The sequence below is a fragment of the Protomyctophum bolini genome (genome assembly GCF_963924005.1).
Source record: "Protomyctophum bolini genome assembly, chromosome: 4".
In the NCBI taxonomy this organism is placed as follows: domain Eukaryota; kingdom Metazoa; phylum Chordata; class Actinopteri; order Myctophiformes; family Myctophidae; genus Protomyctophum; species Protomyctophum bolini.
In genome coordinates this window covers 11,801,003-11,828,024 of record NC_137865.1, presented here as the reverse complement: position 1 = coordinate 11,828,024, position 27,022 = coordinate 11,801,003, and the positions used below count along the sequence as shown (strand labels likewise).

The 27,022-nt window shown below is 41.8% G+C and overlaps 1 protein-coding gene across 4 annotated transcripts in view; it reads left to right on the top strand.

Annotated features, from left to right (window-relative positions):
- Window positions 1–26,572, top strand: part of ap3b2 (adaptor related protein complex 3 subunit beta 2) — a 45,602-nt gene extending 19,030 nt beyond the window's left edge. Inside the window, exons 11-27 of one of the 4 annotated variants that reach the window (XM_080762612.1) lie at window positions 576–647; window positions 1,989–2,051; window positions 3,531–3,663; window positions 4,685–4,794; window positions 5,167–5,343; window positions 6,210–6,396; window positions 7,698–7,816; window positions 13,351–13,465; window positions 13,896–14,079; window positions 14,940–15,126; window positions 15,383–15,476; window positions 15,978–16,087; window positions 16,604–16,832; window positions 16,961–17,045; window positions 17,567–17,664; window positions 24,952–25,090; window positions 25,609–26,572. In XM_080762612.1, coding sequence (XP_080618738.1) covers window positions 576–647; window positions 1,989–2,051; window positions 3,531–3,663; window positions 4,685–4,794; window positions 5,167–5,343; window positions 6,210–6,396; window positions 7,698–7,816; window positions 13,351–13,465; window positions 13,896–14,079; window positions 14,940–15,126; window positions 15,383–15,476; window positions 15,978–16,087; window positions 16,604–16,832; window positions 16,961–17,045; window positions 17,567–17,664; window positions 24,952–25,090; window positions 25,609–25,759 — 2,253 coding nt within the window. In that variant the 3' untranslated portion in view covers window positions 25,760–26,572. Of the gene's footprint in view, window positions 1–575; window positions 648–1,988; window positions 2,052–3,530; window positions 3,664–4,684; window positions 4,795–5,166; window positions 5,344–6,209; window positions 6,397–7,697; window positions 7,829–13,350; window positions 13,466–13,895; window positions 14,080–14,939; window positions 15,127–15,382; window positions 15,477–15,977; window positions 16,088–16,603; window positions 16,833–16,960; window positions 17,046–17,566; window positions 17,665–24,951; window positions 25,091–25,563 lie in introns of all 4 variants that reach the window. The other 3 variants (XM_080762610.1, XM_080762611.1, XM_080762609.1) reach the window with 3 other exon arrangements.
- The last annotated feature ends 450 nt before the right edge of the window (window positions 26,573–27,022 follow it).

The following is a 27,022-nucleotide window of genomic DNA, read 5'->3' as shown; positions in this document are numbered from 1 at the left end:
GCGTTGAACATCGAGCGTCGCAGTCCCGCCCCCTTTCAGAACGACGAGGGCACCTGGGAATACTTCCCCATTCATTGATCCCATAGACGTTTCAAAAAGTATTTATTTAAAGCCTCGGACAAAGCCAACAGCCGAGTTGACAAATCATGACGACAAACACTGCTTGGGGGACGAGCAGATAATTTTTTATGAAACGTCTATGGGGAAAATGAATGGGGAATAATTTCCTGGTGCTCTCATCGTTCTGAAAGGAGGCAGAACTGCAACGCTCTATTGGTCGTATGAATGCAATTTCTGTTCGTTTTTAGGCTTTGTAAATAAAATGTGCACTTGGAACACATGACAAATAACTTAAATAAATATAAATAAATGACTGACATAAATAAATATAAAGAAATGACTGACATATTCCGCTGCTTTTGGAAAATGTTTGAAAATGTTTTGAACATTTTCCAACACGGAAACAATTATAACGATTATGCAATCTGAATTTGTGATCATCTCAATTAGTGACTGGCCTATATCATACTGTATTATGTGGGATACTCAGATCTGCCTTCTCTATCTCTTTACAGGGAATGTTTGAACCCTACCTTAAGAGTTTCTACATCCGCTCCACAGATCCAACCCAGATCAAAGTGCTCAAGGTACTATTCTGTTCTTTGGCGCTGCATTGAGGAGTCCAGTTTGCGGTGTGAGAAAGCTTCCGTGCAGTGGCATGCAAAACGGATCAGGGGGAGTCATATGGGCCATATCTTGCCCCTTATGCCTTTGATTGATTGATTGATTGATTGATTGATTGATTGATTGATTGATTGATTGATTGATTGATTGAATACTTTATTAGACAGAAATATAAATGGTACAGCTAAACACTTGGTCTAAAAGGATAGCACCAAAATAAATAGTCCTTGCGCTCTTGTTTCCATTCGGGTATATCATCACAAAATATAAAACACATCTGCATTTTTTGAGGACCTAAACTTATTAGCCATATTTTACTATATAGTACAAAATGGCTAATAATAAGTTTAGGCATAAGGGGTAAGGCAAATAGGGCCTACAGTATACCAGTATTTACCCATGTAATGCTTCTATGATAGAATCATAGAAGCATTAGAGCTATGGACCAGAGCTAGGAGATGGGTGACGGCCAGTCGGCCACTGTACAGTAACTTGGCGGAGGAGTTCTGAGCTGACTGCAGTGTTGCCTGTTACTCCAAAAAACTAAATCTAAGGGCCGATTCATACTCCTATTTTACAGCCGAATAAAAGTCGGTTCGGCTCTGTAGAGCCTACAATGTGACGTCATTTGAGGTTCGGGGGGGCGGGTACCGTCCTAAAGTCGGCTCTTCGGTGCTACTGAAGATTTCTGACGAGCTGAAATAATTTCGGCACTACAGCGCCGAAACAGCGGTAAAAGTATGAATCGGCCCTTTGTCCTGGCAACACACAAATCATGTTACACAAACACATACTACGTCTCGAGCCAAAGTTCCAAGGGGAGTGAGTGACCTTTTGTGGAATGGTAACTAATGTTATTACTGAAATCAAGTTAGTCAAGTCAAGTTAAAACTCTTAAAAAGTATCTCTCTCATTCAGAGAGAGTACTACCATGCCATCATGCATAGAGGGGGTTGTATTTCCCTTTTTTGTCATCATAGGTGTCTTTCACACCTCTGAGTGTGAATGTTTGATGATCTCTGACTGGGACCAGAAGGAAAACAACTAGCATAAACACAACAGTTTTTTACAAAACTCATTGCTTATACACTTTCTTTGAGATTTAGATTTAGATTAGACAATTAAAAATCCGATCTTTTCTCCCCGATTCCGATCTTTGGAAAATCATGTGATCGGGTAATATCGGGTAACATGTTGCTAGTAATGCGTTACTATCCAACACTGCGCTTTATGTTAGGTTACATCATCACATGCCATTGGACCTGTGGTATTGTGTAACTTGTAATGTGTTCTGTGTTTGACAGCTGGAGGTGCTAACCAACCTGGCCAATGAAACAAACATATCCACTATCCTCCGAGAGTTTCAGGTACGCACGTGCACACACACACACACACACACACACACACACACACACACACACACACACACACACACACACACACACACACACACACACACACACAGTAATAGTAATGACACTGATACAAGTGCATTCTCACACCGTGATGAATGGATGACGAGTTGGGATCGGTTTGACCATCCGTCAGATGTTTGATGTGATGAGACAGGATGCCCAGTGGACACCTTGACTAACCCTCCCCCACCCCTATAACCATCTGTCCCCTTCCCTATGTCTAACCTTATACTGTACCTCCTCCAACCTGACTAACCCTCCCCCACCCCTATAACCATCTGTCCCCTTCCCTATGTCTAACCTTATACTGTACCTCCTCCAACCTGACTAACCCTCCCCCACCCCTATAACCATCTGTCCCCTTCCCTATGTCTAACCTTATACTGTACCTCCTCCAACCTGACTAACCCTCCCCCACCCCTATAACCATCTGTTCCCTTCCCTATGTCTAACCTTATACTGTACCTCCTCCAACCTGACTAACCCTCCCCCACCCCTATAACCATCTGTCCCCTTCCCTATGTCTAACCTTATACTGTACCTCCTCCAACCTGACTAACCCTCCCCCACCCCTATAACCATCTGTCCCCTTCCCTATGTCTAACCTTATACTGTACCTCCTCCAACCTGACTAACCCTCCCCCACCCCTATAACCATCTGTCCCCTTCCCTATGTCTAACCTTATACTGTACCTCCTCCAACCTGACTAACCCTCCCCCACCCCTATAACCATCTGTCCCCTTCCCTATGTCTAACCTTATACTGTACCTCCTCCAACCTGACTAACCCTCCCCCACCCCTATAACCATCTGTCCCCTTCCCTATGTCTAACCTTATACTGTTACTGTACCTCCTCCAACCTGACTAACCCTCCCCCACCCCTATAACCATCTGTTCCCTTCCCTATGCCTAACCTTAACCTCCTCCCACCGCTATAGTAATGTTAGCCAATCGTCTCCTGCATCCCACTACTTCTAAATGTTTAAATGTTGTAACGGATGAATTGAATGTCATTCGCAGCCTGTCTTCACCAATCATGAGGTGACTGTGTGTGATGTTGTAGTTGTGAGTGTAGTGAGAGTCTTTGGGAGGGAAAGTGTCATTTCTGCATTCCAGTGTGGGCAGGACTAGTGTCTGGGACTGATGTAAAACAACGTATTGTCAAACCTCTGACAGATGGTCAGATATATGTGCCCCAGCACATCACTATAATGTAGTACCACTTGAAAGTGAGAATGTGTAGTAGAATCATAATGATGTGTTTATATATTTGTCTTCAATTCTTCCCATTTTTCTTCTTCTTCCTCATCATCATCTTCTTCTTCTTTCCTCAAATTATTTCTTATTCATGTTGTTGTTGTCCTTATTCCTATATTCTAATCTTCTTGGACTTCCTCTTCCTTCCTTCTTCTTATCCGTCATGCTGTCAGACCTACATTAAGAGCAACGATAAGGACTTTGTGGCCGCCACCATCCAGGCCATCGGCCGCTGTGCCACAAACATCGGCGAGGTGAGGGACACTTGTCTCAATGGACTCGTCCAGCTGCTGTCCAACAGAGACGGTGAGTTTCACCTATACATTCTCAACAGCAATTTATTTGTGTTGTGGCAACGTAGTACAAAGTGGGGTCCAGGGACCCCTAGGGGTCATTGAGGGAGTTCCAGGGGGTCCCCAGCTAAATGATAGTTAGGAACCAAATGGACCCTTATAGGTCTGTAAATTAACATTGATTTTAGAAAGGCCATTAAATGGGGGTCCGTAGTCTAAATGCATAAAACTGGGGGTACTTGAAATTAAACGGGTTGAGAATCACAGCTAGAGCCGTAAAAATCTTCTCTTATGGGGGTCACTGGCATATCTTTTCAATTTCGGGGTCCTTTACATGAAAAACCACTGACATAGAGTCCTATGTCACTTGCTCATCCCCTGGGTTGCGGATGTTTTTCTCTATGGAGAATAACATTCATCTTAAAATCATCTCATTATAAGCATTGTGGTTCAGAAATAAACAAACTGTCTCTGCGTTTGCGATATTGTCGGGGAGGTGTCTATGTGTAATTTACAATTGTCAGTCACTATTTGATACAGTCTGTTTATGGTGAAAATTTAACTAATTCGACAGCAGTAACATTAGCGTTTTACCATCGTTTTCACCATGAGTTGATGCTTCATATGATATCCGGATTATTTTTTTATTTTTATTTTTAAGGGTTGGCACAGTTGACACGATATAAAAAAGTGTATGGGAATTTAGAATGGTGAAAAAAATAGGATGTGTAGGATGTGTAAATTACGTCAGACTTCAGTGCTCTATTAAGTTCCAATTTATCAGTATCACACACAGTGAAAACACATTTTAAAAGTTGTAAAGAAAAAATATCATGGCAGTTTATGTATATTTATCAATAAAATATCAATAAAAAGTGTGTGTGTGTGTGTGTGTGTGTGTGTGTGTGTGTGTGTGTGTGTGTGTGTGTGTGTGTGTGTGTGTGTGTGTGTGTGTGTGTGTGTGTGTGTGTGTGTGTGTGTGTGTGTGTGTGTGTGTGTGTGTGTGTGTGTGTGTGCGGGCGCGCGCGATGCAGAGCTGGTGGTAGCAGAGTCTGTGGTGGTGATAAAGAAGTTGTTACAGATGCAGCCAGAGAAGCACAGTGACATCATTAAACACATGGCTAAACTTACAGACAACATACAGGTGAGACCTGCCACGCCCACAATCCTTCATTACAGTTCATTGTTGTTGTTGTCTTTCAGGACCACAAGTACACTGTCTTATCATTACCTCTCTGGCTGAAGGTTTTTGTGTTGAAGCATAAAATAAATCACTCAAAGTATGAACTAAATACCTATTTTTTTTTGAATATTTTTCTTCTTATTTTTCGTAGTAGTAGTAGTAGTAGTAGTAGTAGTAGTAGTACTATTGGTAGTAGCACTAATAGTTTAGTTATGCTTTATTGAGTAGTAGTATTTACTTTCAATTTCATTAATTTAGGCATGTAACGATTTATCGTAAACCGATTAAAATCGATTCAAACTGGTGACAATTTAAATTGTGCGTCTTTTCCAGGTTCCCATGGCGAGGGCCAGCATCTTGTGGCTGATTGGTGAATACTGTGAACACGTGCCTAAGATCGCTCCTGACGTTTTGAGGATGATGGCCAAGTCCTTCACCAATGAAGAAGATATCGTCAAGCTGCAAATAATAAACCTGGCTGCTAAACTCTATCTCACCAACTCCAAACAGGTCACTGCAGAGTCTATGCATTTACTTAAATATTAGTAATAGACTTTCTGCTGTATTGGACACTACAGTGTCTGGGTTTATGTGGTTAACACCAGCTGGCTGAACCTGTTTAAACTTTTTGGTTGATACCAGTCTTATTTTTATTTTTTTGCTCAAATGAAAGTTGGATGGAAATACATGTTTATAATCTACTCTATGAATTGAATGTCATTCGCAGCCTGTCTCCACCAATCATAAGGTGACTGTTTCTGTAAGACTGTGTGTGTTGCTGTAGTTGTGAGTGTAGTGAGAGGAGATCCTGCTGAACTGGTTGAATCATATTCAGTACCCTGTAGTGAGAGAAGGAGTCCTGCTGATCTGCTTCATAATAGAGTACCCTGTACTAGGGCTTTCATTTCTAGTGATTTTTACTAGTTGCCTAGTTTACTACTCGACTAGTTGTTTAACTATCTATAGGCCTACGTACCTACTATGTAAAAATAATAATAATAATAGTTGTACATTTCAAAACTGTGTACATTGGTGACTGACTATAATCTAGCTGATCTTGTGGCCTACAAAAACGGGGAACTAGTACCAACAAAGTCGACTAGTGGATTTACTAGTCGACTAGTTGAATAATCGACTAGTTGCTTAAAGCCCTACCCTGTACTGTACATACAGAGCTAGTCGTGAAGTTTGAGAGTTTGATTGAAACCTGTGTCACTCACACATGTCATCTCACTACTTGCTCCTCCTCTTCTCTTCTCTTCTCTTCTCTTCTCTTCTCTTCTCTTCTCTTCTCTTCTCTTCTCTTCTCTTCTCTTCTCTTCTCTTCTCTTCTCTTCTCTTCTCTTCTCTTCTCTTCTCTTCTCTTCTCTCCTCAGACCAAGCTTTTGACCCAGTACGTTCTGAACCTGGCCAAGTACGATCAGAACTACGACATTCGAGATCGAGCTCGCTTCATTCGTCAGCTCATTGTGCCCACAGACAAGAGTGGCGCACTCAGCAAGTACGCTAAGAAGCTGTTCCTCGCCCTCAAACCTGCTCCCGTCCTCGAGTCTCCTTTTAAAGGTACTATTTGACGTAAAAAGCATTGGGTGTGTGTTTATATGTACAATAATATGCAGATCTTACCTTGATTATGGTAATACTGCTGTCTATGTACAGTATAATATTATATGTGTATCTACAAAACCTTTGTATGTGTGTCTGTGTTAAGCTGGACGCATACTCCACTTTTAGGTGACATGACGTCACTGACACCTCTTGTTTTTTTATTCCTATATACAACTTTTCGTCCCGTCACGTCTCACATTTGCCATTGACAATGAAAGGAGAATTTACATCATATGTCCCTGAAATATGATGTAAATGTGTGGCATCAGAAACATTCAATGCCATTGACAATAAAAGGAAAATGTACGTCATATGTAGACGAGCAAATCGGCTAACCACCCAAAAAATGCAGTTGTCATCTTATGTTCATGGTGAAAAGTTTTTTAAAAACATTGTATCATGGTTAAAAGATAATAACAGAAGTTGACAAATTAATTCATGAATAAAAAAATGTATTGGATGATGTACGACGACAAGAGCGCCCCTCACTTCACACGGTGACGGGTGTGATTATTATTTTATTTCCAATCAAAATCACCCTGCTGCTCTTTGGTCCAGAAGTTGGGTGGCCGCCTGGGTGGTCCCCTTGGTTTCACAGGCACAGACACGGAACAGAAAGCAGCAGAAAGCAAACAGACCTGACTATGAGTGCCTGGTATCAGTAAAGTAAAGAGTGATAACCTAAAATGGTAGCATGCAGCCACCTTTACGGTCCCGGGCAGAACTCCAGCATTAATCAATTTCACAACCTGCAATTTCTTGATTTGGCCCTATTTTTGTCAGTGCTAATTTTGCTAAACCCCTTATCCCTAAATTTCATTTTTTTTACTATTTTGAAAAACATATTAAAATTATTCAACTATTCTACATAAACACGTTGTGAGCTTGTATATCAGCTCATTCAGCTCATAGATCATTTGAACTATTCAAAAAATATTTTTCAAAATAGTAAAAAAGGCAAAGAAGTTTAGCGATAAGGGGTTTAGCACTGACGAAAATAGGACCCTTGTTTTCCTGTGTCCTGTGTTGTCCTCTCTGAACCCACAGTCCCACACCTTTTATATTTGACATATATTTAAATTTTGTATTTCCATGTCTTGTTGAATGTTAACAGATTGAGACCACTCGCAGTCACAGTCACTCACGCCTCTATCTCTAACCTCTCGATTCCGTCTCTCTGTCTTTCTGTGTCTCTTCTTTCTCTCTTCCTTCCACTGTTTTGTTCCCTGTGTGTTTTGTATCTGTTACTTCGTCAGATCGAGACCACTTCCAGCTGGGATCTCTGTCCCACCTGCTGAATGCCAAGGCGGGGGGCTATCAGGAGCTACCCGAGTGGCCCGAAGCCGCGCCCGACCCCTCCGTGCGCAACGTGGAGGTGAAGGAGTCTGTGCGTGCAGTGGGAACAGTAACCTTCAGAGACACACAGAGGGGGAGGTGGTGGCGGGTTGCCTTTAGGGGCCAATAGGGCAGTGGATTCCAAACTTTTCAGGTCGAGACCCAAAAGAGAGATTAGACGTTTCCCCCGGACAGAAACTAGGTGAAAATAGCAGATCTACATGCGTGCAACGTCTAGATTGACTATTTTCGCTATTTTTGAATTTCTTAGATTTGTTTGTTTGTTTTAACATTTATAAAATTATTATTATTATTATTATTATTATTTTCAAAAACTTAAATGTAGGGGGAGGGGGGGGGGGGGGGGTAGATTTTTACTCGAGTCGTGACCTGTGAAATTGGTCCGTGGCCGACAAATGGGTCTCGACCCAGTGTTTGGGAGACAGTGCTCTAGAGGCCTCCGTACGAGGCCCCCCACTACACGGGAGGAATGGGAGTGAGGGTTGCTTCCCAGACCAGGGGCTGTGTCTCAGAGAGAGTGGAGCCCAGGCAAAGTTTATCAAAGCTGGTTTTGGGGGTCACTCACTCACAGAACATCATTCACATCCCATTATATTAACAGGCCTGACCCCAATCATCCAGTCAACATTCATTCGATACTTTTCATCAGCATAATGTGTTCATCAATGTTAACACACATCCTCTGCTTTCCTCTACCGAGGAAGATTAATACACGTCCCTCTGAGACATACGTATACATATGCATGCGTATGTGGTGAGGCAAGTACAGTGTACTGTATTTTGAAGAGAGATGTTTAACATCTCTCTACAAATAGATTTGACAAACCCTGTATCGAAATATTATATATTATATATATATTCAGCTCAGTGAGTCAGTGATAATTAGTTTGCCCTCTCTGCTGGACTCGCCTGCTGCGTTTGGGCAGCAACAACCCCCCCACCCCCCACCGCACCCCAGCCAGGTGACCTAGCTGTCACCTTTTGTTTTGAGCCAGTAGCACATGTTATATAGACAAGGGAACAGAAAAGGTGAATAGGCTAATTACGGTATAGTTCAAGATAAAACACTGATATACTATTCACAACAGTCCTACAGGAAACAAGATTTCCCACCAGTGACATTTTGGTGCTTTCCAAATTACATTCTCCACTTATTGTAATCTCTGAACGTGTCTAAGCTATTCATACTCCTTTATCTATAGGAGCCATGAATCACCCTGCTCTGCTGCATTCCCTTCATTCCATGTGCCATCGGTTCATAAATCAGTGAAATGCAGACAGGAAATCAAACCTTGAGTTCCCCACTTCCTTTAGTCAAGTCAAGCGACGGACACATCCGTTTGATTTGTGTTACAGGAGTGACCTCAAGATTTGATGGAGTTGTCACAATGTTGGTTAAACCCTCTGACTTACAGTATTGTTTTTTCCGGTGGTGACCCAGTTTGGTCTAACGATTTATTCTGGGACTGGAACCCGCGATGTGCTGTCAGGCTGCATTAAGAGCCTAGGTGCCTGGACCACTAGGCCGGCCCAAAATAACAGATTTTCAAGATAACAACACAACACTCATTTTAGTATAAATTAAGTGTAACCCTCCTATTTTGCAGGCTTATTTGAGCTGTTTCCTTTTCTTTTTTTAAGATTTTCTTTTTTTGGGGGGGGGGGGGGTATTTTTGCCTTTATTGATAGTGGAGACAGACAAGGAAAGAGTGACAGGGAGTGACATACAGCAAAGTTCGTCAGGATTGGGACTCGAACCCGCGATGCGCAGTGTTGAAAAGGAGATTACTGGAGCACATTAATTATTTGTCTTTATTTAAGATATACTGTAATGTTGTACATCATGTAACTATGATGTCTATTGATTGTTGGTAGACTCTTGTCAATATCCTGTCAGCTATTTACGCCAGTAACCAATTTAAAACCACAATAATATGAATGATGATAATAATTTCAAAACATCTCCTGGACATTTTGTTTGTAGGCTGACTACTTAATTAACCACTTAAGCCCTATTTTATACTTTGTCGTGTGGACAAAGTAGCTATTTTCATGATTTGAAAAAAGATTGTTGAAATGGTACCATTTTCCATCTATCGACATGCCTAAAATATATGAATGCCAGGTTGAAGGCGATTAACTAATAGCTGTTTCTCTGATAGTTTAGGGCGTCTCCTATAGGTCAGTGTGGTTACAAACCGGAAGATATCAATATAGTTTAGAGCTCAGTAATAGACAGCCATATCACCAGTAGATGCAGGCCTGACGTCAAAATTAAAAAAAAAAAGTTTTCTAAATCATGACAATTTTCTGAAAGATTTGAGGCACATTTTAACGATTTTTCAAAAATTATAACATAATGTTTGAAACACCAAAAGGGGTTCCCGCCCAGAATGGGTTAACGACAGTCCACGTGTCTGTCCACGTCTCTCTGTCTCTGAATGCTCCTCCATCTCCACAGCAAGAGGAGCTGCACACGGGAGAGGTTAGGATTGGGCTACTGGGAGAATTGAAAGAGGTGCCTCCTCCTCACACACACACACACACACAGGAGTGTGGTGGTTTGCTGTGATGAGTGCTCTCTTTCTTTCTGACTGCCTCTGAAGCTGTGTGTGACCTCCATCTTTAACCACTTAAACCGTATTATATAGTGTTGATCTTAATTCTTATGTAGTTTAGGTCTTTTGAATCACATTTTATTTCAACTAAAGTTTATTTTGGTCGGGCCGTGATGTCGTAATGTCTGATTTATACTTAGTTGCGTGTCCGTATATTTAGTCATCATTTTAGTCATAATAGCTTAATTTTTATTTAGTTTTTATCGAGTTTTCATCAGTGAAAAAAGATAGTCGACGGACATTTTTCGTCACACTTTTAGTCGACTTGATTAACACTGTTATACAGTAGGCTATACTTTGTCATACGGTGGTATTGTGCAACGAAAATAGCATAGAAATATATAATGACATTCCCAAATTAGGGACGCCAGGTTGAATGGGGTTAATGTAGTATTCAGAATGAGGAGGACAGTGGCACGGAGGACACTGGACAGATGAGTCTGGTCTGGTGGGATCATCTTTATCCCAGGTAACCAGAGCTTCTGTCTTTTGGGGACCGCATCCATCCAATGACACTAATTGCTTCGTTAGACATGTGGAAACTGTTTGTTAGCAGGTGAGGACAGTGAGCCACTGCTTCCTCGTGTGGACCAAATGAGACATTACAAAGTCTGTGTTGTTTGTGTGTGTGTGTGCACAAAACTGCATGCGTGTGCATGCGGTGTGTGCATGTTCTCATCTGATTACTACTGTCAGACACTTTTCCTGCAACACCTAAATACAAACTGTCCTCTTCCATCAGTCAAAACCCATTCATCTCATTCACTTTAATCCCATGGTTCTCAAATGTTTTAATTTCAAGGACCCCCAGTTTGGTATTGTATGCATTAATTAGGCCACAGACCCTCTAACTCAGTGTAGAAATGGACCTTTTGCGAGGATGTAGTTCCAAAGCAGTGGAATGAACCTTTTTCATATCGAGGTCTATTATGTATTTGGCATTTGAGCCACGGAGCACCATTTGATGAGATGTTGCGTCTCAGACCCAAGACTTTATGAATATGTAGTTGTCATTGGATAAGAATTTGTCCACAATACCATCCATGCTGTTTTGCTGTGATACCATAGGAGATAACAGTCAAACGTTGATCAAAATACATTCTCTATTGTGTAGACAGTAATGCAGATGTTTAGAGTTAAAGGTCTTATTAGGCTCCATTAATTTGGTTTGCACGTCTCCATCATTTAGCTGGGGCCCAGATCACCCATCGAAAACCACTGGACTAAACCACTGCTTGCTTTAATCTACATCGTTCCAAAACCAGCACAATGTCACACCTTATTAGGTAGGCAGAGAAGTGACTACCATGGCAGAATGTTAACCCTCATACACATAGTAGCCAAGTTAGATTAAAATATTGTTAATAAATAAATAAAATATCACACATTTTATTTTAGTAGAATATTGTGTTCCTTTCGTCTTTGCTCAAAATTAATTGTTGCTAAACTTGAGGAGAATAGGCTTTATGCACACAGAATAACTCTTCCTACTTCCGGACATAGATGCCAACAATGAACCTCTGCCCCAAATTTTCCAGAACGGCCTATTATAGCGCCATCAGGAGGCCACAACCGGACCTGCCCTGGTGGAGACCTGTGCCCTGAGGGGCACTTTTTCTAGTTACGGCTCTGTTCCATTCTGGTCAAACAGAGTCAAGGTGCTGCTTTTGTGCATGCTGGCTCCCTGGAAACACTTTGCCGGAAGTGGGAAGAGTTATTCTGAGTCCATAGAGCCTATTTGGTAAATTTGTGGCGTTTAATAGGCCTATGTCTTTTTCCATCAACTGGAACAAATGACCGAAAAGCCTTCCTGTCTTCGATGTCTTTGCTTTCCTGACGTCTTTTCCTAATTTACTTCCTTTTCTTAATTCTCTCATCTCACCTCCATTCCAATCTTTTTTCTGTTTCTTTTCCTGCATTCCTGCTAGGTATTAACGCTGCTTGAAAGAGTCACAACATTGACCAATGTGAGTTAGTTAGCGGTAAAAAACAGAAGCTGTTCCAGCCTCGAACCCATAGAGTGCCACACAACCTAAGTGCTTTTTGAACACTTCCTGCCTACTGTACCGTACTGTACCGCACTGTTCTGTGCTTAGCTGAGCTGAAGCTGTCCCGACTCCCGACACACAGCACCCCCTCTACCTCTCTCACCTTGTCTCTGCCATTAAACAAGAGATCTCTCTGGACTACGAGACACTCCTCCCAACAATACCAGACTGATCCAAAAGGGGTTCTGTAAGATGGCAGTGCAGTAGAATGATATTGTACAGTTACTTACTGTACGTTTAATCTCATATAGGATCGTATGTTATGTTATAGTGTAGCATAGTATAATACAGTGCAGAATATTATCACCTGCCCATCCTTTATTTGCCCTGCCTGAGGGTGTTGCAAAAGGACAGAGAAGGTCATAAGCTTGCGTTGTTTGGTTAGCTGCCCTATCCTTATGGATATGGCAACTGACCAACCTCACTCTAGACTAGATGGTTTGGTAAAATTGTATTTAATAATTTAATTGACTTACCAACCCAAAACAGCAATGGCCTTGTCCACTGGTTAATGCCACTCAGTCAATCAGACAGACAGTAATCAGACAGATATACAGTTTGTCCTGGGAGGAATGTCTGTGCTCCTCAGACATCACTTCTCTTAATGGAACTGCTCCCTTTATCAACAACTTTAAAACTTTCCTGTAGCTGGCCATGAATGCTTCAGCTGGCGCTAGCATCTACTGTAGCTGTGTAATAAGACATTTACAATATCCCAGGCATCAGAGTTTCATAACATGGCTGTTTTTGGCTGTTTCCTGGCTGTGTGCCAGCCAGACTGAGGAGTTCATGGTCATACGTACTTGCATTCCTTTGCCCTTGTCTGCTTCAGTACCAGCAGGTGTGTGTACTGTGAGTGTGTACTAAGTGATGCATCCTGTGTCCAGGTTCCTGAGTGGACGAAATGCAGCAGCAGAGAGAAGAAAAAGGAGAGGAAGTCGGACAAACCGTTCTACTCTGACTCAGAGGGCGAGTCTGGACCCACCGAGTCAGCTGACAGTGGTAACAAGAGAGACGGGGAGCAGAGGGGGGTGTGGGGGTAACCAGCAGGGTGGCAAGGATTCTAACAGTAACTAGAGAAACCAGCTAGGGCCTTAGCTACAGGTTACTGTAATAAAGGTAATTGTGGTGAGGTAACTAGAGGTTAACCAGAGGGTTGTCAAGTACAGGTATGGGGTAGTAGAAGTAAATTAATTAAGGGTAACATGAAGTAAAATAGGGATGAACTTGTTGGTAATAGGGCGAATTGGGTCTGCTGTCCATGACAATGTACACTGGAGAACACTGCTTCACATCTGGTGCGTGCGTGTGGGTCCGTGTGCAGTTGGAGTGTTTGTATGCAGTTCCTAAAGTCCCAATTCAACCGTCCACTTTCCATAATGAAATAGTGACCTCCTGATGTTTTATGAACTGTGACCTCTCCTCCTCCCAGAGTCGGACTCAGCCAGCAGGTCCGAGAGCAGGAGTGGCAGCGAGGAGAGCGAGGAGGGCTCCGAGAGCTCCGAGAGCGACGAGGACTCGGAGTCTGAGGACGAAGACGAAGAAGAGGACTCGGTTGAGGTTGAGACGAAGAAGAAAAAGAAAGAAACCAAGATAACAGTGAAAGACAAAGAAAGGTAGGAGGTTTTATTGACAGGTGGAGTGCTTTACTGTCTTGTTTTATTGCTCTCTCTGTTTGTTTTTATTGAACCAATAGAAACAGACAGAGAGACATACAGGGTACACAGTTTTATTTGCCCAGTTTTATTCTGGGCAACTGTGATTTCCATCATTTTAACTTCTTCCTCCTGTGCTCTGCCAGGCATTATGGACAAACCAGACACCCTGTAAAACCCCGTGTTGATTTAACTCGGAGACCCCCTTTCCACCGGGTTGAACCAGTTCTGTTCTTTTTTTTCCTGTCTAAGAGTGTTTCCATTGAAAACATTTTCTTGCTCTGTACTGGTAACCAAAATGTGTGTGTCACTTTTTACTGGTTGGAAGATGCAGATGCGATATAAACAATGGCAAAGGCAAGCAGAAAAATTATGATTAAAAACAATTAAAGAAAAGTGTAACTGCCACTCACAATGCATGGACACTTTGACCTGTCATATACAACACATTGCTGTCCAGGAATGGAATCAAACATGGGGCAACTGGGGACTCCTCCTGTCCCTAATAACAATGAATGGTGCTTTAAACTGGTGGAAACACAAGCTGGTCCGTCGATGGTTCCGTGAAAGCACCAGGATTCCAAGGATCTAGAACGGAACCAGTTCATTTGGTGGAAAAGGGGCCTTTACAAATAGATAAAGTAACAAGTTGATTATTCTTATATTTGCTTAGGCCTTGATATTTCTACCCAAATACATTCAATTAATTTGCCTAAAAGTAATTAGAAAATATCCTCATTTGCACCATTATTTAGAATCAGCATGATTTTCGGGGAAACAATCTCTTACATAAGTACCTCGTGACCTTTAACCCCATACAGCGAGCAGAGCAGTGATGAAGAGGAGAGGAGGAAGATGGAAAGGAAGAGCAAACCACCGCCACCACCACAGAAGAAGAAGAAGGTTGCCTCTGCGTCAGAGTCTGAGGAGGAGGAGTCCGAGTCAGAGAGCAGCCAATCAGAAACAGAGGATTCAGAGTCCGACACTGAAGTCAAAAAGAAGAAGAAGGTACAGATCGGGGTGCCCTGGGCTGTCACCATTATGACATTTTACTTGACATTTAATTGTCACTCAAATTAATTAAGATTAACGATTTCAATGTGTTTCTGTCGTTGGACCATTATGAATAAAATTGTCATTTCTGTTTGGCTTTTAGCCTTCGTAAAACTAAAGTGGCAGTGCAGATATGACAAATAACACATAAAAACAGTTAAACACTTAAAAATAAACATGAATGGCCCATTGTGTCCCATTCCTTTCTCAGACTGCCGTATCCAAACCTCCCTCTAAACCAACCAAGAAAGAGACCAAGAAAGAGCCAGAGAAAAAGGAGATGTCTTTACTGGACTTTGACGACTGTAAGTTATGTCACTCATAATGTACTCATGAGTCATAGCTATACCGACTCAGTCCGACCCAGTGCGTGTGTAATGTCAAAATAAGTAACACGTTGCTAGACTGGGTCCAGGGTGTTTTAAAAATAAGGAAGGATTCACTTTTTCTAAAGAATTCAGGTACACACTATTGCATACCAATAGTAATTACCAATAGTAATTAATTCATAAATGACCAAGTAATAAAATCTGTGCACAGCTAATCTCAGTCCCTCCTGTCCGTGTGCATCCGTCTGTGCACAGCTAATCTCAGTCCCCGATTGCAGTCAAACGCTGCATGCACACTCCCAGTAGCCAAGTTGTATAGTTCAATGTTGATTCATATTTTACGACTACATACATCTCAGCAGAGTTTGTTTCCTCTCCTCTCAGAATCATAATAATCTGTATTATTGTCATCGTGTGACAGGTTTACAGGTGTGGATAAGTGAGTAAAAATATGTTTTTTCCCCCTCTCCTCTGCAGTTGAACCCACTCCGTCTCCCCAGTCGACTCCAGTGAACGCGTTCCTCTCCAGCAGTCTGGTAACAGATCTGGAAGGATTGTCTTTGACAGACACCGTCATGTCTCCAGCGGTGAGTCTGACAGTGACTCATATCACAACATAATCATTGTGTCAGTCTGTTCCATCCATCCACATAATGGTATAATCACTTCATATATTTTTTGTTACCACTAGGTAATGGGGCGTTTCTGACTGGACAGAGATCAAAATTATGTTTAAAAATATAACTTCCTCCACCTGTGCTAAATCTTGTCGACTAAAACTATGACGAAAAATGTTTGTCTACCTAAAACTATGAATAAATTGATTGACAATTTTGTCAACAAATAAAAACTAGACTAAAATGTTAAGGAGGGACTAGTGGAGAAGAGATCCAGTAGAACTATTTTCAGCATGCAGCGTGTAAAATCCTGCCAAAATATATTTTGACGACAAAATCAACTGTAGATTTTAGACTAAAACTAAAACATTTCAGATGACTAAAATATGACAAAAGCTAAATGAAATCTTAACATTTTATATCAAAGTGAAATCACAATGAACACTGCCTCCCCTCCATCCTTCCACACTGCCTCCCATCCTGTAGGCCATCGCTACATCCAGGTCCATGAAGAGCTATGAGCTGCTGCATCGTATCACAGGCGAGGGTCTGTCGGTGGAATACTGTTTCAGCAGACAGCCCTTCAACCCGGACCCTCACATGGTGGCCGTTCAGATCACCTTCACCAACAGCTCGTCCTCAGAGGTCAAGAGCCTTCACATGGAGGACGCACGCCACGCGTCAGGGATGAGGGTGAAGGAGTTCCCTGAGCTTGGTAGGTAGATCTTTGAAGTCAGGTGGTTTTTCAACCCTTTTCAAACGGAGCATGTTACAGAATAACTGCAAACATTTTTTATTATCTTGTGATTATTGGTCTAATCCTAATGTTTCTGGCATGATCAGAGGCGTTACCAGCGGGGGAGTCGGCTACGGTTTTGATGGGCATTGACTTCTGTGACTCGGTCCAGGCTGCTAACTTCCAACTCTGGTGAGACAACACACAACATGGACACTACGTCCTCATTTCTTAGTAGGGCAGAAGAACCATTATGGATTTTAGGGCAATTCCACAGATTGATCATCAATCAGACAGCACAGACAATGTGCACAGTGGGCTGTAGAGAAGAGAGGATGGAAGCCTGGAGAATTAAAAAAACAAATTATTCGGGAGAACACGTAATCGACACGTAATCAGCTTGCCCACCGTTGCCGGGGTTATTGCATTGACAACCAAATCTATATTGGCCGGGTTATTGCGTGTGTTAAATTGGCTCTCTTCCTCCCTCTCTCGTCTGGCATCTCCATATATGGGCACGTGACATCATTCACAGCAGAAATCGAAATCAGCGACTTCCTGTTGGCCATGGCTGACATTGAGAAATATACAATTACGATTTTTAGGATGTATAATCGTCCAATTATGATGACTGATCATTGTATTCCACACAGCATAATAGGATTACGTACATTCATTATACAATATAAAATAACAATCCTCCTTGTTTCCAGCACCAACACCAAGAAGTTCTTTGTGTCCATTCAGCCGCCAGTCGGAGAGCTGATGACTCCCATCTTCATGACTGAGAATGAGTTTAAGAAGGAGCAAGGTCAGTTGAATATTTAACCCATTAAGCCCTGAGGCTAAAACAGTTTTCTGAACAACATGTTGCTATATCAGTGGTGCTCAAATGCTTTCATGTCAAGGACCCTCACAATTATGTGTTTGGTCGCCAACCCCCCATCTCAAAAATAATAATAAGCTTGTAGTGTGGCACAAAGTGACGTGCTATGAGCTTGTATATTGGCTATTTTTGAATACCCAATAATGATTTTTAGCTCAGTCTAAAATAACACGTTTTAATGGGTTAATACTAGGCGTAATAGTTACATGATGTGTTATACAGCTGTCAAAATAAAGTCTAGACCGACTGAACAATATGAAAGGAAACATACTCTTTAATCAATAAATAAATGAAAGCACTGGCAGCGTAATTATCAGCTATAGAACAGTGCAGGGGTTTTAAAGAGGATATTGATTTTACACCGGTCTGAAATCCTTAGGCAGTTTGTTCCACATCAGTGAAAGGATTATCTTGAGTAGTTTCTTATGTTCTGTTTGCACAGTAGCAGCAGCAGCAGTGAGTCTACCTCGAGAAGAAAGAATGTGATTACAAAAAACTATTCAATAATAATTCTTCATTCTTCAAGCCTCCCTTTGTAATAGTACCCGGTCTCTGTCTTCTTAGTGGGTTGACTACAGTACTTCTAATGAAAGTATGAAAGCAGTCACACAGACTTAGGAGAGTTTCTTCCAATAATAACAACAATGGACGTCAGGGGATGTGTGGTCCTTAATAAGGGCCATTAGTTTGGCTCTGACAGACACGACACAAAAGCAAGGTCTGGTCTCATCTTGAAATAGATGTTGGCATTGCTAGTAGAATTGATGTAGTTCATGCCCATAATACTGCTTCTTGCTTTTACAAAAACGTAGTGTTTTAATAACATGCTAAACTAAAATTTAGCATGTTGCTAGCGCTAGGCCGTAATCACGTAAAAACTGCCAAAAATGTGCATGCGCACAAGCTTAAGTCTTTATATGCATTATGGCTCATATTCTGCTAAAATGACATCCCGGCAGGATCCACCGGGAGAATCTAAACCAGTCAACTAGAAATGTTCAAACAGACCAGCATCTATACCTTGCGCCACCCCTTACCCCTTATCCCTAAGCTTATTTGCTTATTTTTTACTATTTTAAAACATTTTAAAATCCTACTATAAATGCGCCACATCTCTGTCTGCGTGCGTGCGTGTGCGTGCATGTGTGTGTGTGTGTGTGTGTGTACGGTAGTAATGCACATAACTCGAGAATCGTTTGCCCCACCGACTTCAAATTCGACACACGTTCCACACCCCCGCAGGGAGTGCAGTGCCCAGTATCGAGTCGGTCGGACCCACGGTGCGCCACGTCTCTGTCTGTGTCTGTCTGTGTGTGTGTGGGTGTGTGTACGGTTGTAATGCACGTAACTCAAGAACAGTTCGCCCCGCCGACTTCAAATTCGACACGTGCATTCCACACCCCCACAGGGAGTGCAGTTCCCGGCCTCGAGTCTGTGGCATACAAAGTTGTCCAGAAACACCACAAAAGGCTCTGGTCTGGTTCCAGCATCTGCCTCCACACACAGGCAGACAGACCTCCCATGCATGTGGGACACAGACAGATGCTATGACAATGGGGATTATTAGGTTAAGATTAAGTTGCATCGTTCCCAAGTACTGTAGGCCAGTGACTGACGGGCACGTACAGGTCTAGTAGTTCAAATAGCTGATCTACAAGCTCACAATGTGTCGACGTAGATTGGCTAGTTGAACAATTTTATTTATTTATTTGAAAGGGACAATGCTCATTAATCAACAGGTCAGTTTTCACATCCATGTAAATGGGCCAGAGTTTAATAGCTAATTTACATCTGTAGTCCCTGAGCAGGCTCTTAAAAATGAAGATAAAACTATCCATACAAATTTTTAAAGCGCAGCTCAAGACTTACAGCTTTTAAATTCCTTGTTATTCATGTCCTCACTGTATTGCATTACTGCTATTACTTTAATGTTTTATGCCCTGCTTTTCTTTTCTTTTTTTTTCTTCTCCATTGCTCTGTAAAGCACTTTGAGCTGCATTTCATGTCATGAAAGGTGCTATACAAATAACGTTTATTATTATTATTATTATTATTATTATTACATACAATACAGTACAATACAGGATAAATATAAACATTGTACAGGGGACAGAACAACGAGTGAGAAATGACACCAGTGATAAAATAAAGCTGATAATTACTTGTGATTACAGATTTGATTTGTTTTTAGCCACCTCTTCAGGTTGAATTTGAAGGTCAAATAGTTGGAGGTCTCTCTTACTTCTGTAGGGAGTCTGTTCCAGTGATGGGAGGCTCTAACAGAGAAGACTGTTTTACCAAACACACTACAGTACGTCTGGTTGGTACTTCACAGTCTCCTCTGGTAGTTGCCCTTATTGCTCTATCACCGCTGTCCCTTTGATCTATGAACTGTTTCAATGGTGGAGGTGCAAGTCCATTTAAGATCTTAAAAATGAGACAAGCATCTGCTAAATGTTTAAAGCTGTGTTTAATTTAAAATGATTCTATGGGGTTTAAAGTTGTCTGATTTGTCTGTGACCAGGTTGTGAAACTGTTATGTGTGAAAAAACCATAGCATGCATGAAGAGTTTAGCGGCATCTGTTCTTATTATGTGTCTGAAATTAGATACATTTAATTAGATTTTTTTAAATGTCAAGTTTGAGTCTAGTGTAATTCCAAGATATTTAACCCTGAATACTACTACCCTCCATAAGAATGTCAATGTCAGGGTCTGTGGAGTTATGTGAAAACCACATACCGACAGTTTTGTTTGTGTTCAGATACCAATCAGATACAGTACATGGGCCATGGCTGCAGTTAATTTATCTGCTGCTAGTTGTTTGTTTTTAGCGTGTATATAAATAACTATGTCATCGACATACATTTGTATGGAGACAGTTGGACAGACGGAAGGCAGATCATTTATAGTTGAACTATTAAAAAAAAAAAAATGTAAAAAATTGCAAATATGTTTAGGGATAAGGGGTAAGGGGTGGTACAAGATGGGCTCCATTTTTGTTTTATTTATTTGGGGATTTAGGAGTGGGGAAAGGGTGTCCCCCCCACTAAAGTTGGTATTTTGGTTACCTGTCTAAATCCCTTAAACACCTCCGTTACCCGTTATATTATGCATAGGTGTGGTTTGGGCGTATTTAACCAATCACCAGTCCACGTGCCATTGCCTTTAATAGATCCCTTATCCGTTGCCCCTTAGTGCTATATTGCTTCATAGCCGCTGCCCTGAAGTCTCACTGCTGCACCCCCCCCCCCACCCCCCCTCGTGCCGTTCTTTTTTTTTTCTCCACACGCACAGAGCCAAGAACACTCGTCTTTCCATTGAGTCACATCTTGCTCATTTAAAAAAAATCTAAGTTCTATGTAAACTACGAACTCCGTCTCTACGCCGTCTCTACGGAACAGTATGAAGCGAAAAGGAAAGTTCGGTCAATAAACCCCATTTGCTGCTATGGGGTGATCATGAACTGAAAGAGCAAATGGAAATGGAATCGCGCACAAATAACTTCTTTGACTATACAATTATATAAACACAATGGACACAAGAAAGAGCCGGCACTCGACTTCTGCTGATTATAGGAAAATTACAAAGTAGGAGAATAAGGAGAGATGAGGCAGCCTACTCTGTGCCTGCAGACATCATCCACTGATTAGACCGATAAAATTAAAACCAGAGTCAGTAGTATTCTCTTGACAGCCACTGCTCTACCTTCAAATGTGATGGTCCTATCATAGTATCCAATAGGGTAGACAATGGCACGTAAAGCAGTCACGCACAGGAAATATCATTCATCGTCTCCAATCAAACCATAGTCTGTGTTACCATCATGTCATTTTCATGGTTCTTCCCTCTTGGTTCCAATAGAGGCACTGTTAAAGAATGTTGGTAAGTTGACTTTGATAGATCTGTTGTTCCACTTCCCAGCTCTTTGTGCGGCACTTGCCTTCTAGCCAGCTATAGCCTCACACACCAGCAACCACCTACACCCATCCCCTTCCTTCTGCCTCCCTCCCTATTGAGTGTCGCAGTCCCGCCCCCTCGAGAGACCCGGAAAATAATTCCCGTTCATTTTCCTTATAGTCTTTTCAAAAAGTATTTATTTAAAGACGTTTACGCCACTCTTGCCGTGACAAATCATGACAATAAACACAATGTTTTGGGCCGAACAAATAATTAGAAAGAAGAAAAAAACGGCAGATTACAACACATTGTTTTTCTTCTTTTTAATTATTTGTTTGGTCCAAAATATTGTGTTTGTTGTCGTGATTTGTCACGACTCCAGTTGGCTTCGTACGATGCTTAAAAGGTCTTTAAATAAATACTTTTTGAAATGTCTATGGGGAAAATGCATTGGGAATTATTTCCCGGGCCTGGCGTCGTCATGAAAGGGGGCGGGACTGCGACGCTCTATTGCTTCAGGCTGAGTCCAACACGCCCCCCCCCCCCCCCTTGCCCACTGAGGCTTTTATTTCAACCAGGGGATTGAAGCAGGTGTGATAACGGGTCAATCCATGCTGAATAAGAAGGCAGCTGCTGCTCTAGCTGCTCTCTATGGGTTCATTGGCACTTTCATGCAGTGGTGGAAGAAGAACTTGGATAAGTTATTGATTAATACATTAAGCGATAGTTGATTCACCTTACCGATTCATTGATAAGCAGTGATTTTCCTGAGAACCTGAATTTACTATTACTATACCAACTGCTTAGTAGCACCTGAGAAAGACAATGCTTGTCCTGAAAATATTACACAAATACTATACAAAATGCCACAATGTTTCAAATTAAAGTTCAGAATCAGTATTATTAATATAATTATTATAATTATTGTTGTTGCTTTATGCATGTCAGAAAGACTGACTGTATTGAGAAGTGTATGATTCAACATTTCATGGTTTTTATCCTATAGTAGCCTATATTAGCCTATATTGTTTAGAATTGTTGACTTGTATAATATCTATAAAACATCATTAACTTGCTCCCACTGAGTCAGTGTATTTACATTTAATTACACTTAGGGTCTCAATTCAATTCAATTCAATTCAATTCAATTCAATTAAATTCAAAAGGTCAAAGCAGATCTTTCTGATGAAGATTTCAGCTGCTCTTTGTTATATTAAAGTAGTAATAATAATTCAACATTTTAATGCCATTTTCTTTATTATTCAGACAGCCGGCAATGGATTAAACGCTCTCTCTGACACCTCCAGGGGCCACAGTCGGCTTTCAAAGATGAGGAATAATGCATTGAATTTGACTGTCCACTTCCTGATTGGTTATAGTCATTTGCCAGCAGAAAACATTGGACCAATGATGACAAAGCTTCTAGGACAATCTTTGAATGCCCCTAGAGGTGTCACACAGACTAGTTTTGAAAGCGTTTAACCCAGTTTATAGCTACATTAAGTGACTCAGAGTGACAAGTCCTACCTCAAACCCTAACCTAACCATAACCGGAAGCACGGGAGCAGGCAGATGACATGGGCAGCATTGCTCTAGCTAGCAGGTTACTAGCGGCTGGATGATGGTATAATAGTGACTTTATCTCCGCAAAACCAACATGCCTGTATAATTGTCTAAGTTACAGTGAGAAGAAGCCCAGATGATTGTATACACTCTGACAGAGCTTCTGTGGTTTTTTAACACATTCATGGTTCTTATACTGGGAAAACGCACGTTGTGTCACTTTGACTCCAAAATTAAATAAAAAACATTAGAATGACTTGACACCTGAGAGCATTATGAGTTCATATTAAACATAGTCATCTCTTTACATGTTCCTTTATGGGTGCGATCATCTGTTTTCTAAATTGACAGAATTAGCCCTCCCCAACCCGTCCTTGTCCAATAGGCACGTTAGCAGCGAGGAGACAGCTAGGGCATGCTGTCCTTCTCACTCATTGAGATGCATGTTAAATAACGGGATTTCTCCATATAAATAATCGATAATTTCAGCAGCAAGAGCATCAAAATGTCTTCTAAATCTAGTCAACCAGGCCTGCCGTAGGCTATGCACTGGACAAATGTGCATGACATCATTTAAATAAACTAGAAATGCGAGGAAATGACAGATTATTGCCATCACCTGGGCAGGTCAGTCGTGTAACTTTCCTGACATTAAGCTGCCTACGTGTTCAACAACACAACCATGCAAAATAACACTGACAGCTATGAGGTGACGACAGCGTGTCCTGCATAGCAACAGTTGCTTAACTACATGGATTGGCATTGGACAATCACTTTTTGGGTTTTTTTTTTCTGTTTTGTATCTGAAATATCATTTTTGAATTAAACCTTTAGTAACAATTGTATGTATGTACAGTACGTACTACGTACAGTATACACTGTATGTGTTGTGTTGAAACATTCCTAACCAGCCTCAATGGTGTGTACAGTACTGAAAATAACCTCTATAAAGCTGCGTTCAGACATGGATGGTTAGAGCGGTGCAATTACACATAAAGTCAATGCAAAGACGAGAATTGTGCGAACGGCCGCGGCGCGACCTGGCGTGGTACAAATGGGACGAACTGAGGCGAATATATATATTCAGGTCAGAATGTGTTGAGATAAATGGAGCTGAGCTAACCTAGCCTGGCTCCAGACCATAGACCCTGGCAACTCCACTGACTGCTTCTCTGCTTCAAGCTTCACAGAGCTTCAGTCTGATAATCAGGCTAGAGCTAACCTGCATCTAAAGGCCAAACCACACCAATGCAACTAGTCACAGCTGCTCCTTGCAACAAAACGGTTCTAAGGTCAACCACACCAATGCAACTCCTTGCAACTGCCATTGGGGATAATGGTTGCAAGTAGTTGAATGTTGCAAGAAGTTGTATGGCGAATGATTGGTTTGGAGTGGGCTTTAGAACCTTCTTAAGACACTGCACTTCTTCACTGAGAGCACACACACCCTCACTCACTGTAATGTTCACAAAACCATTGATCATACTCACAAGGCAGCCATTTTACCTTTACTGTATGTCACACTTGGGGACCCCAATCCACCCCAAGTGTAATGCTTGTTGACATGATGTGTGCGATGTTGCGTGCGATGTATGTGATGTGTGCTTCAACCACATGTATGTTATTATTACACAGCCAGGCCCCACTAAAGCACCGACTGTGTTGTAATGTCTACTAACCAAATGAAAAGTTAAAATCCATCATTCATTCATGTTAATGAATGTATTTCATGTTGTGGGACCCTCTCTAGGTCAGCTGATGGGTATGAATGAGGTGACGGAGAAGCTGACCCTGTCCGAGAAATGTCACAATGAACACGCCGTCGTCCAAAGAGTCACCGCCGCAGCCAACCTCAGTAGGGTGCCTTGTGGCTCTGATAAGGAGTGTAGGTAAGACACGGATGGGGGAGGTTTGTTGTGACTTAATTTATCCTTGAAAATGCTAGCAGTGCTTAAAAACAACACGTTGAACAGGTTATTCGCCTGGTGCTGTAGCTTTATTTATCAGTGGTCCATTCTACAGGCACTGCAGGCAACAGTATATGCAAAAGTCAGTCACAGTAGCATCCTTTAGGTTTAGCCTTGCTACTCTAAAAGCTAACAGTCCCAGGCCAGACTGGTGGTGGCCCTGCTTATTACTGAACATTTACAGCTAAGGGTTTACAGCTGAAGCGAAGGCCTGTTAATTAAATCATATCTGTATGAGTGCATAAAACACATTGTTTTGGTTCATCCCACATCTCCCTGATGCCTGACGCAGCCATGTGTTCCTCTGTTCCCTCGACTTTACTTCACCTTTGTTTCCAACCTTTGCCGCTGCTACTACTACTGCTGCTGTGACCTCTGAACTTTCTGAACTCTAGCCCCGGTATTCCTCCTCCTCCTCCTCCTAAATTTCCTGTCCACAGGTTTGCTGGGAAGACAGTGACCAGTGGCAGCATGGTGCTCGTCACCGTGGCGACCAGAGAGGAGCGTGGCGCCCAGCTGATGATAAACTGTGAGAAGATGCTGGTGGGGGCCATGTTGGTGAAGGACATCATGTTGGCACTAACGCAGTGACACCTCACCTCCAGCCGCACCCTGTTCCTCTGGCCTACACAATCAGCATTCATTTGACTCTGAGAATGTATAAATGTAACCAAATTGGTTAAATTTGCACACTCTCAGAGTTACAAATGGCAAAATGAACATTGAGGATTTTAAAGTGTACACGCCCAAACGCAACTACACACAACAGAGTGCAAATGGTCTTTTTCCACTATGTGGGCTGTGCCGTGCTGTGCCGTGAGATTCGTGGTTAAGAATTATTCTCCGTAATATCAGCCTGCTTGGGCATACATTCTAATGGTGAGAGCTGCCGGTCCTTCTCAGACCCGCTTGTCACCTGGTGCTGACCCGTTTAGAATAGGGCTGTGGAGGCCAGGTTTACATTTTACGTGCCCGTGATTGGACTGTCAGCTGTCACTCAATGAAGATAAAGCCATAAGCCTTAAACGTTAAGGCTAAATGTAGTTAGTAGTACACACACACCAGGAGTGACACGAATAAACAAAACGAAAATGCATCGCAATTATTTAAAACTTAAAACTTTTATGTTGGTGATGCCTTATTCATACAGGTTGATTTTTCCGTGCTGAAAAATCGATCTTTAATAATGATGTTGCTTCATCGCCTCGTTTAGGTGTGCTCTAAGCGCAAAACACAAACATTGTTTTAATTAATGCAAATTAATCACACAAAAGAAACGCTCCCGGTGTGTACTGACCTTAATTCATGCAAAAACGTTTCAACATTGGTAAGTCAACAATGTTACTAATGGATTTTTACAGTTGAAAATGACATCATTCCACACCACACAGTATAAATTAACCTTCAGCCGGCTAACATAAAAGTTAACAACTGAATGACTGTGGCACTGAGTTACTATAGCAACACCATAGCAACGAACATAGTCCTGATTGACAGAACGAAAGACAAACAGGCTGTAAAAGGCTCAGCCGCATGCTTCACCCATTACACAGCCCCGAACGGCACAGCACAGCCTGGCACTTATGGAAAAGAGGCATTTACAGACTTGAATTAACATTTTCATTTTGTGAGTCATGGGTTTCCTCAACAGAAAATAAGATCTGTGGACCGTGATTGGCATAAGCATAAGGCAGTGGTTCCCAACATGTGGGTCAGGACCCGCAGGGGGGGTCCCCAGGTGACAACTATACTATAAAACTGTCCCCAGTTCAAATGATTATTTTTAGGTGAAAAGGAGGAGAACCACTGCTGTAAGGAACCCAACCGTGGAAGTAACTTCTGCGTTTTAGCCTA